Source organism: Vanessa cardui, chromosome 5 (genome assembly GCF_905220365.1).
Source record: "Vanessa cardui chromosome 5, ilVanCard2.1, whole genome shotgun sequence".
Taxonomy (NCBI): Eukaryota; Metazoa; Arthropoda; class Insecta; order Lepidoptera; family Nymphalidae; genus Vanessa; species Vanessa cardui.
Window position 1 is genome coordinate 11,648,261 of NC_061127.1, and position 12,038 is coordinate 11,660,298.

At 31.7% G+C, this 12,038-nt stretch overlaps 1 protein-coding gene across 1 annotated transcript in view; it reads right to left on the bottom strand.

The window, feature by feature from the left end:
- Positions 1–933: 933 nt before the first annotated feature.
- Positions 934–12,038, bottom strand: part of LOC124530009 — a 95,841-nt gene continuing 84,736 nt past the window's right edge. Inside the window, exons 8-9 of the mRNA XM_047103982.1 lie at positions 3,425–3,577; positions 934–2,310 (exon numbers count right to left, since the gene is read on the bottom strand). Coding sequence (XP_046959938.1) covers positions 1,787–2,310; positions 3,425–3,577 — 677 coding nt within the window. The 3' untranslated portion in view covers positions 934–1,786. The remainder of the gene's footprint in view (positions 2,311–3,424; positions 3,578–12,038) is intronic.

Sequence of the window (12,038 nt, forward strand, 5' to 3'; positions counted from 1 at the left end):
AACAACCAATTCTGAGGTCAGTCATTTTAAAATCAATAGAAATAAAACTACTATTATATATTTGATATTATTTCTCTATATTTCCATCTTTTAATTTAATATTAAGCTGTTGCATATAATAAATTGTTAACGATATATCAATTTTATTATTAATGTCGTAGTATTTTTTGTGACACCATTTTGATGTACATTTTTCGTTTCGATATTAAAATTCAAATCAAAATTCAATATCTAAACATGAAATAATTATAAAGTGATTTCCTGCGTAATTACGTCACGTGTATTAAAATCAACATGAATAATTTACAATCGATTTCACTCGTAATAAATTGAATTATCGAGTGTTTTGTAATTTTGAATATGAATATTTCATCGGTGTATAATACATACCGTAATTCCATTTCTAAAATTGGCTGTATGGAGTTGGATCATGAACAATATATTATTTAAAAAAAAACTTATATCTGTACATTTTTATAATATGCAATAGCTTTTTATTTCTCTATGCCAAATCTACATTCTTCTAAAATTTACATTTATTAAACATATTATAAAGAAGACACATTTTATATGAAAATTTTAATTTTATTCAAACATTCATAAATCATTTTAATCGTCAAACGCTCAACTCTCGTCACTTCAGAAATACGCCGTGTTTTTTTTTAAATATTTTTATAGACCGTGATGTTATAAATCATAATAGAGTTTTTATAAATAATATTTTAATTAATATTCAAACCATAAATAATATTATGTTACAAAAACTACACAAATAAATAATATTGAAATGTCTCTTTGAAAAATCTAAATAATATCAAATAATAAATACTATGTTATGTGATATTCAAGCACTGAACACATTTTTACATTTTTTTGGTTGTTTTTTCATGCTGTCCGAAACGGTTGAACTGATTTTGACTGATAAAATATTTAAAGAGTAACTTAGTCTAAATTCATAGAAAATAAAAGGAAAACATGACATTTGGGCAAGCTCGGCTAGGGCACACTAATATTTAAGAGAAAATATATACAAACATATAAACAAAAATATCAATGAACAGATCTCACAAAGCACTTGAAGCCTTCAAATAAAATAAATCAATACGATTTTTTAGTATATACATAACAGTAACGTAAAAACTAAGTTAATATATTGTGCCATAATTCTATAAAAAATAATTTAATTTCAGACTTTTATTCGTAAAGAAAAAACATATTCCGAATATTATTGTAATCCGCAAAACTATTTCTGTCAGAAAAATTAATTAGAGAAAATCATAATTATTGATAAATTTGTGATTACTGATGAACGTGAAATACAATTACTCCACGGTTTCAAGATTCCAGAAATAATATAATTGACTTGTTAAGGTCATACCTCCAAATCAGCACGTCGTACCTATATTAACAATTTTAATTAGACGTTTATTCTGATTGGTTCTTTTAAAATGTGTTTACAATAATAACGACTCAAATTATAATAGTAATAGCATAGATTAAACTTAATCCTTTCCAATAAAACCTCTTTTCAGCAATAGTTCCCAACCAATAGCAACAAAATAGAATCAAAGACAAACTATCTGAGTTTTAATTTTAAATCTTGATAAAAACACAGCGCTTTCTATGTCAGCAGTTTGAAAACAGTTCTCAGTAGAATAGGAAAGTTTCAATTAATATCACAGTTTCTGTATTTAAAAGTAGGACACTATAAAGTTCTTTTCACTACACGACCCAACTAGAAACAGTAAGTCCTTGATACGTCCGAACATTGTCCATTGTCTTGCTGTCACCCGAAGTAGTACTGAGCGTTTGAATATCGATATAAACTTCTCGTGTTTGGATCCGTTTCTGTTTGCATTTGGATTCGAGGCAGGGTCTTAACCGCAACCCCGCGACCTAGCGTGCCATGAGGCATCGTCCGGAGAGGCATTTCGACGGGGAATTCGGCCACCTGACCATACATGTTTGTGCTCACATGAGGATACGTATTCGGCACTGGCCGACCGACGTATCGATTAATTTTTGGACTAAGGTTCGTCACCATGCTTGAGATTTGCATTTCCTGTTTCAGACTCGAGTCGACAGCGTCGACTGGCCCCGAGAGACTAGTGATGTTAATGTCGTTATCGACTTCCGATATGCTGTCGTTGAAGCCGTTTGGGATGTCTGTGGAAGCTGAGACATCTGGTCCTTTAGCTTGTTCTGTTGTATTTTTGTGCATTACGCATCGGATAACACCGATTATAAGGCACATTAAGCACACTCCTGCAGCGGCAGCGATGATATACACGTACATCATATCGAATTGATCTGTTGAAAAAAAATGTATCGATTTACTCTGTATCTTTTTATTTTTATATACATTACAGATGGGCAACTAGGCCAGCTGTTAGTAACCCCCACCCATTGACATTGGTACTAAAAAAGACACAGGGCTCAGCACCCTCAAATGCCAATCAATGATTCTAATGTCAAGTCCTTTACAGCATACTCGGTATTTATGATGATAATAAAATCAACGTCAATTAATTAAAGTGCTGTTTTCAAAAAAATAAATTATTATAACTTTAAAACTTTACTTGCGCTACACACATGGTCACAAACAGTGATACCTGTTAACATTCCGATGTACAGGAATTAGTGTAACTACAGGAACAAGGGCCCATACCACCTTAGTTTCTATGTATTGATGATGCGAGGGATGATTAATATATTATAGGGCTAATTTCTATGGGCTGTGATGATTGCTTACTATGTGAAGATCCATTTCAAAGTAAAATTATATTAGGTATAGAACAAAAAGAAAGTATAAATAAAACAATAATTATAAATATATTTTGGTGTTTAAACACCAAATACTAAAAGTCCCATAAATAAACGTATAAATAAAATGTTATTGAAGGTTTTGTTGATGCAAATTCCACTAGAAAAAATATTCCATACAACGTAACTGAAGCAAGTAAAGTGAAACTCCAGACGAGTTTTGGTTTATGCGCCACGGAGCAAATTCAACGGCTATGTTTTGCGGTTCGAAAGGGGTAAGCATTGTGACCGCAAAGTTTATACACACATGTTTAGTTAAGAAGTTGTCTATGTATATTTAACGATTTAACGTAAAATTTCGAATAGCGTAAAAACAAGTTTTGTTTTTAGTTATAAGTCTTGTTTTTATACCCCAAAAAAAAAACTATCCTTAAATTCATTAAATTGGGTAATAAATCAGTCTACGTGCATTTTACGTGCCCAAGATTGTATGCATACTTGGCTACGCTCTAGCCTTTAAAATTAGGAATCATTTGAATTAAGATTTCAACTTCTAGAATATGTATTGATATAATTATTTTGATAAGTATTTAAGCGACATTTAAGTTTGTTCTTAAACCAAATTACGTCACAAATACATAGAATTGATTGTATCATTTACCATCATTAGACAGATGTTGCCTTGGGGGTATTGCTGACGGTTCTTCTCTATTTGTAGTGTTCGTAGATATTGAAGGTCTCTGTGGTGGAACAGCAGCGACTGCGGGCGCTGGTGGCACTGCTGATTCCCCCCACCATCGATCATTGGACTCGTCTGCAACAAATATACATAATAAAGCATCTAACTGATAATAAAAAACATCTATTACTTTGAGATCCCCAAGACAAAAGAACACTAGACGAAATGAAAACTCCCTAAAAAATATCACGTGGCATGAATACGCATATATAAATAATCTAAATAAAACAAAGGAACTGAATTTCATTTCCTTTTAAAAAACAACAATAAAACATTAATGACGAACAAAAGCTGAATATATTATAGCTATTGTGTTAGAATACAACAATAGATACATATTATTAGTATTAGTTTTGAAAAGGCAAGGTGACAATTAGTATATATTAAGTAATGTTGTTGTGGAAAACAACAATCTACATAATTTTAAGAAATGTCTTTTATTATAATAATAATATATGAAAAACACACCCGATAATTTTAAATATTTTCATAAATATATAAAAAATGTAAGTTTAATTTTGCAATAAAATTATGTCAATGTTTAATAATCGAGGTTGTTGACTATAATTGTCGTAAATGATTACGAAACTAATAGATGAAAAATGCGAGCAAGCTGCTTCAGCCATTCAATTCGGGGTGCTCGTTGACTGGACACAGCGTGCGATATAAAGTTCGACTTAAATATGAAAAATGTCTTTGTTGAAAAATCTAAACAATTTGTTTGAAGTGTACGTACTTCCTCTTCTCGTATGGGCCGTGGCAACGAGTTTATAATGAGTGCGCCGCGTATAAAGTTTCTTAGTGTAACGCTCTTATTGTCCTTTTCCTGTCCTACAATAACTTCATCTATCCCTTAGCGTATGTACTTCAAGAGTATGACGAACATCCTTTCTTTTGCGCTCCCAGGAAGGAAGTGTCTTCTCGACATGAGGCCGGATTGAGGTAACTATGCTTCTTCACATTCGACATAATACAGTCCACGAGTCCATATGTTATAGTATAACTATAACATATGAAGATTAGAAATTGTAAAGGAAAAAAATAAATAAGTTAAAGTAAATCAGTCTATCGTTATAATATAGTAAAACTGCGCGCCGCGTTCCGTGTACTTTCAAAGACTAGCTTAAGAACACGAACGCTCCCGAGCTTGCTCAAAGGGCCTTAATCCGTTTTTACACGGTCAAAGCAAAGAAACCGACGTCTGCAAACAAATCCCAGTAAATTGCACGAGTTCAAATTAAGAGAGGATTAAGCAAATTTCCTAGATCGTATCTTCGTAATGCCTTAATAGTAATGTCAGGGATTACAAATTGTTAACCATGTCACAATAAGGAAGAAGAACTGTGTCAGGATTAATAACGTATTATAAGATTCTAATTAGTTGAGACGGCTTCTCTTTTTTCTTGCGTTCACCGACTTTTCTCATCGATTTTATTTGCTTGGCTTTTAATTAAGGTTTTAGTTGTAAAGAAGCTTACAAGAAGATATAATATCCATGCGAACTTAATATATCTCGTTTGTGGTCAACGTAATCACATTGGTAGAGGTTTTCCTGCGTTGTGAAGTTTACTTGCATAAAATTGATTTGATTTTGATTTGGTTACATGGTAAGAAATATTTTTTTAAAATACCAGTTCTACTTGTGTAGTTACAACCGTGTCATTGTATATTCTACCGTCACACAAAATTAAGTGTTATATATTTCTTAAGTTTAAAGATTAGTGGTAATATGAGGCTTTGAGCAGTGGTAACTTATCACGCAGCCAATTTCGCAGTCCGCCTACGTATGTAACTATAGCAAAAAAGGAATTCGTTTCAGATGAGTACAAATGATTTCCATATTTATATCTCATTTTTCACGAAATGAATCAATTTACAATTGGTAATTTTGTTTTACATAAATTAATTACAAATATTTAAACTTTCATATAGAATAGAACATTACATGCAGTAGACAAGTACTTGTTACGTTGTGTATAGGCGCTTACTGTCGGAGAAAGTCTAAAATATATTTTACTAGCAACTCGCCCCGTTTTCGCATGGGTTCTTGGTATGTATCTTTATATTATGACCATTCAATCGTGATCATTCAAATCCGTTTAGTACATTTTTCGTGACAGACTAACAAACATAGATAGATTCATCCTCCCAAACTTTCGTAACTTTAATATAAGTAGGTAGTAGGAGATAACATATACTTACTATAGAATATCAATATATTTAAAGGTCCTAACTGACATTGTCTTGTCATTAGACACTACAAACTGTTATGTCCCTGCATTTTAAATCTGTAATACCTCAAAAATCATTTAAATAAATATGCTGTGAAGGGCTATATATATCTTAATGAAATTCACAATGTTTTTAAGGTACTTTATTCGATAAGGATTAATGCTATGTTGCTTAAAATTGCTTCGAAAATACGCCATTATTTCTCGTAAAAACTAAAGGATAAAAAACGGTGATTGTGGGTTATCCCTAAGAGATTGACATACCTATACTATTGCAGACTTTTTTGAAGCTCTTTTTAGGGTGTTCAATACTGTCTTACATTATATTACTTGGTGGTAGGGCTTTGTGCAAGCCCGTCTGGGTAGGTACCACCCACTCATCAGTTATTCTACCGCCAAGCAACAGTACTCAGTATTGTATTGTGTTCCGGTTTGAAGGGTGAGTGAGCCAGTGTAACTACGGGCACCGGGGACATAACATCTTAGTTCCCAAGGTTGGTGGCGCAGTGACGATGTAAGGAATAGTTAATATTTCTTACTGCTTTGTTGTCTATGCTCACCTGCCAACATATTCCGTACAAAAAAAACGTTATTTTGATCTATATTGTAGGATTCAGCTAGAGTTTGCAATAGGAGCGCGCAAAATGTGTTTCATTTGTGATATCGCATTATTAGAAACCTTTAAAATTATCAGTTGATCTCTACCATATTGTACATGAATTATACATATTAAGTTTTCATTCGAATCACGTTATTTATTAAAAAAATCGCATTACAATTAATTGAGCAATTTCAAAGATTTATGCATACATACTTATAGTAATATAAATTAAATCTATACTACGAGCCAGTATAATGATGCATAAACAATTTATAAGAAGACTTAATAGGTCGTAAGACATAAAAAATACTGGCAAGTAAATTTTATTAATAAAAAAAGTCGATAAAGACCTGAACAACTTTATAGCTGAGCTTAGAATGAAATATCTCAGCGTATCTTTATGCGTATCTGAATATTAGGGGATTTGGAGCTTAAGTGTTACTTCATATGAACCATAATGAGCAAAAAATAGAAAACCACAGATTGTATTTTAAAAAGTTCAGCAGCAAAATGTTTGTATATCATTCTGGATAATTAAATGCACTTTTAATGTTGAGGATAATTTTTAAGTGTTGTCAATTTTTTTTTTTTTTTGAGAATTGTTCAAGTGTTCCCGTATTTATAATCTTACGTTAATTAAATTATATAATATCAATAGAGTCTAATATTGCAATTATTTTATTTTATTCTAAACCATTTTTCTTTTTTCTCATTTTTATTTTTTTTATTTCAAGCTGTCGTTTTTAATCATACGCTGTATTACTTTCAAGCATAAAAACTGGTACTATTTGAGTTTTATTCGTTGCATTTTATTATAAATGTTGCTCATTTTTGGTCTTAAATGCGAACTTTTAACTTCTCTTAATCATTTTATCTTACGTTTCGCTTGTTTTTCTTTTAAAGTCACTTCAATTTAACTTAATTCCCTTTACAATTTTTCTTTATCCTTTATTAAATTTTATATATTTTTATAAGCATCACGTTGTTTGTGTTAGAGTTATTTTTTTTACACATTGTATGACTTTTATTTAATAATATGTACTTGTATGTATTGACTATTTTTAGACTATGTTGTAATATAATAATTATTTTTTTTTCACGATGAATACTGGCCGGTAAGAAAAAGAAGGTTAAGAAATCGAACGCGGCAGCAGTGTTATAATTTTATAATTCTAATTATTTTTAAAATATTTGGAATTATAGGCCAGATTCAGATACAAATTCGGGATGTATTGTGAGACACGGATTAGTGGGTAAAATAAATGTGAATAAATGAATCTGGAAGAATATCGTTGTTTAAACTTTTGACCATCCTAAGAGTTGTTTTTGTTATATACGTATTATAAAACATTGATTTTATGTGATGTTGAAACTAGAATACAATCTCGCTACAGAATATAAAGACATGCAGTATTTCTTGAATTTTATTTTCTTTTTCAGATTTTTTAATTAATGCAGCCTCTCGTATTGTAATTTGATTTATTTTTTCTTTTTTTTCTGTGTGTACTTCTTTGATGCATCTTTCACGTTTTGTCTTTGCTGCCTTTGATATCGAGACGATTTTTTTATTGATTTCCTTAACCTTTTCCTCTTTATTATTTTTCTTTTGTACTTCATGCTGATAACTTTTGAGGTCTGCATACTTTTTGCTTTTAGAAGTTGATAACTTATCGGATTCTTTTCTCTTACTAGTTTCGCTTTAATTAGAAAATATATTGCATATAATTAGTGTTTAATTTTAACAAAAAAGTTGTAATTGGAGCCTAAGTTACTCCTCACCACACGAGCTATCGATCAGTGAAAGTTCCGTCAAAATCGATCCAGCCGTTCCAACAGAAGACTAGCATATAAAGCGTCCGGAGTTAAATGTTTATTACCTACAAAACATTGTCCGTCACAAATTTTAAGTATATCTATGTAGTGTCACTAATAAATCATTATCCTTGGTGACGCAAATGGGATGTACCTTATACCAGTTTTTTGGTTCATTGACCTTTTAAATCAGAACAGAGCAATCCAAATTATTGTTATATACCGTAAAATATATGATGAGCTACCGAGGTAAGATATAGTGGTACCTACACAAACAGACTTGCACAAAGCCCGTGTGATAATAAGTGTATCTCTTTTATTTATGTTACGGGTTATTTGAGGGCATTATTAATTGATAAAGGTAACAAAGAGAACACACTTTTATTACGTTAGAAGCGTGTTGGGTTATGTATTAGCTGTACGGGTGAATTGATTGGTTAGCGAATGCTTATTGGTTAATTTAGACGGACATTCAGTAGTAAAAATAGAAATAGTGTTGTTATATATTTCCCCTTAATCTTGGCTTTGATGTATGTAAAAATAAAACTTACTTTCTACGTAGTAAATAATCTCTGTCAAAATACTTGGCTCATGGAGTGGTGGTCCAAAATAGTCATAGTGGTCATCAAAAGTATAACATCTCGCCTCATTGCCTCCACTGGTGATGGGAGGGCTGGTTCGTTTTTAGCCCAGTAACGAAAACAGTTTTGTCAACATTCAAAATTTCGTAAAATCATTTTCGATGAACGAATAATTAAAATGGAGGCCACGACTAAGGATGTTCGCTAAAGGAATGGAGAATGAATGAATTTGAATTTGAATACAGATAAAAAAATTATTATTTTAGTTTTAAAATACATTATACATATTTTTTTAATATATATTTATTTAATTGGTTGTAATATGGAATATGAAAACGGACTGTGATTGAAACCGATTTACTATTTACAACCTTTTGCTTTTGCCTACTGACTATTATTTAATAATTGTTGTTTTATTTTCATTTTACCTGCAATTTATACACAATTATTTATAAAATTACTTTTAAAATCAAAAAAAATTATCGTTCCTTAGCATGCATTACCCATTCATTCAATTATTTTCACCTCACTAGTCAAACCCAAATGACATATCAATTTAAGATCAAAGTTGTTTATTTACCTTTTCTCCTCTTCCCATTGGAATAGAGTATAGCCTAAGTTACTTCTTATTATATCAGCTATCTGCCAGTGAAAGTCCCGTTAAAATCGGTCCACCCGTTCCTGAGATTAACCGGAACAAACAAACAGACAGACTAAAATTGTATAAAAGTTTTTTCGGTATATGTACCGTGTATACGCATATGCATTGAGTAAAAAAGGGCTATATTAATATTACAAACAGACACTCCAATTTTATTATATGTACAGGTTAAGCATTTAATATTATTAATTCTTATGTTTATAAATACTTTATATTTACAAAGTAAAGAACGAATATAATGACGTTATATTCTTTTAAACATTATAAAAGTTAAAATATTTATTCGGTTCTTATTTCACATAAAACCTTATCTAGCCACTTATAAAAGCTCATAAAAGAAATTGCAGACTTTGAACTGCATTCATATGAAGTTGCTGTACAATGTTTAGTTATAATTATTTCGTTGCTTTGCATTTCGGAGACGGTATTTGCTGCGACGTTATCATGAATATGAAAAAGAAATTCCGAAGAATGGTGCTTCGACTATTTTTGAACGGATAACAATGTTATTTTTTATGTGTACTGTAACGATAGGTAATAACCGGGCTCTTGGGTGGCGACGAGTCGACAGTCTCGATTACAAATATTTGTATTTTGCTTTCAAAGCGTTCTTAGAATAATAATGTATATCGTGAATTGTAAAATTGTCTGCTTTTACATTTATTATTTGAGTGAAAGTCAAGATGGCTTAGTGAATAGAGCTCGATAATAAGCGTTTGCGGAGCTAAGTCCACCAGATTGCTTTTCTATGAAGATTCCAGTTTATAGTTCATTTTATTTTCTATTTGATATGAAAGAATTATTATAAGTGAAATAGAAAAGAAAACGAACACGTTTATAATAATGCATTTTGATTAATAAAGTTATTACTTCCAGTCACTTAATAATCATTATATAAATATTTGGTACTGGTACTTGACATATCACTACATAGTATAAAACAAAGTCGCATCCCGCTCTCTGTCTGTCCTTATGTATCTTTAAAACTACGCAAAGGTTTTTCATGGGGTTGTTTTCTATAGATATAGTGATTCAATAGGAATGTTTACATTTATAAACCAGAATAATATATAGAGTTTACAATAAATGCATAGAAACACTGATAATTTTGGAGGTTTATAATGTGGTACCGTAAAAAATGGTTACAATGCAAACGTTGCCTGAACCTACAAGATTGATCAAAATACTAAAAAGTCTTCAAAAAAGATCTACAATAAGCATTTTCTGTTCAACGGAAAATAAGGATTCTTTTACGAAGCGAAATTAAGCATAATGCAATTACCTTAATACATAATGCATTTAATATAGATCAATATGGTCCTGACTGAAAAATCTGTGATCATTTTTGACATTCAACAATATATTTAGTTAAAGCATTGCACTCGCGCGAAGTCTCGTCTGGGTAAGTACGACCCATTCATCAGTTATTCTACCGCCAAATAACAGTACTCAGTATTGTTGTGTTCCGGTTTGAAGGGTGAGTGAGCCAATGTAACTACAGGCACAAGGGACAAAACATCTTAGGTCCCAAGGTTGGTGGCACATTGCCGATGTAAGGAATAGTTAATATTTCTTACAGCTTCATTGTCTATGGGTGATGGCGACCACTTACTATCAGGTGGCCCATATGCTTGTCCGCCAACCCATGTCGCTCGTAACGCATAAATGAAAGATCAAAGACTAGAGATTCTACCGAAAAACTTCCAATGGTACATTTGAGACATGTGATAGATTTATAAAAGTAATTTTAGGAATAATGTGTCTTTCAAAGAATGAATTCTAATTTTGTTTTAGTCAACTGTTATCTCTGAAATTTGACAATGACAAATTGAATGTAGATATTCAAGTCAAAATTTAAATTTCGCTCTTAAAGTTTTATCTAAATTTTATATATTATTATATGTTCAAATTATACATAGAATATACAACTTTAGGGAACCAACAAGTAAATTGTTCGTAAAATGTTGCAAAAACCCCGTCCTTAAGACAATATCTTTGGGGTGCACCATTGTTCCATGAGCTGAGATGGCCCAGTGGTTAGAACGCGTGCATCTTAACTGATGATTGCAATCAAACATTTCAACATCAAATTGCATCAAACCCAGGCAAGCACCACGATATATATGTGCCCAAATTGTGTTTATAATTCATCTCGTGCTCAGCGGTGAAGGCAAACATCGCGAGGAAACCTGCATGTGTCTAATTTCATTGAAATTCTGCCACATGTGCATTCCACCAACCCACATTGGAACAGCGTGGTGTAATATGTTCCAAACCCTCTCCTTAATGGAAGAGGAGGCCTTATCCCAGCAGTGGGAAATTTACAGGCTGTTACTTCTACTTTTATTTTTTTTTAAACCTGATTATTTTATCCGGTGAGGAAGCGAACTGCATATTTCTTCTGATTCGCAAAAAATGCCACGACAATAATATTCAACTAAGACTAGAAAATTGCGCAGGATATATTACAATGGACTCGTGGGGTATGCAAATAAAGATGCACCCGTCTTTCTTCATTTCACTTAAACCGATGGGGCGATATTTTCGCAAGACTGGAGGAATATGCCAACCGAGTAGTTTACCGTCTTTTTTTTAGTAAGGTACGTGATAAATATAAATATAAAATACGAGCTAGTCACGAAGGATAATA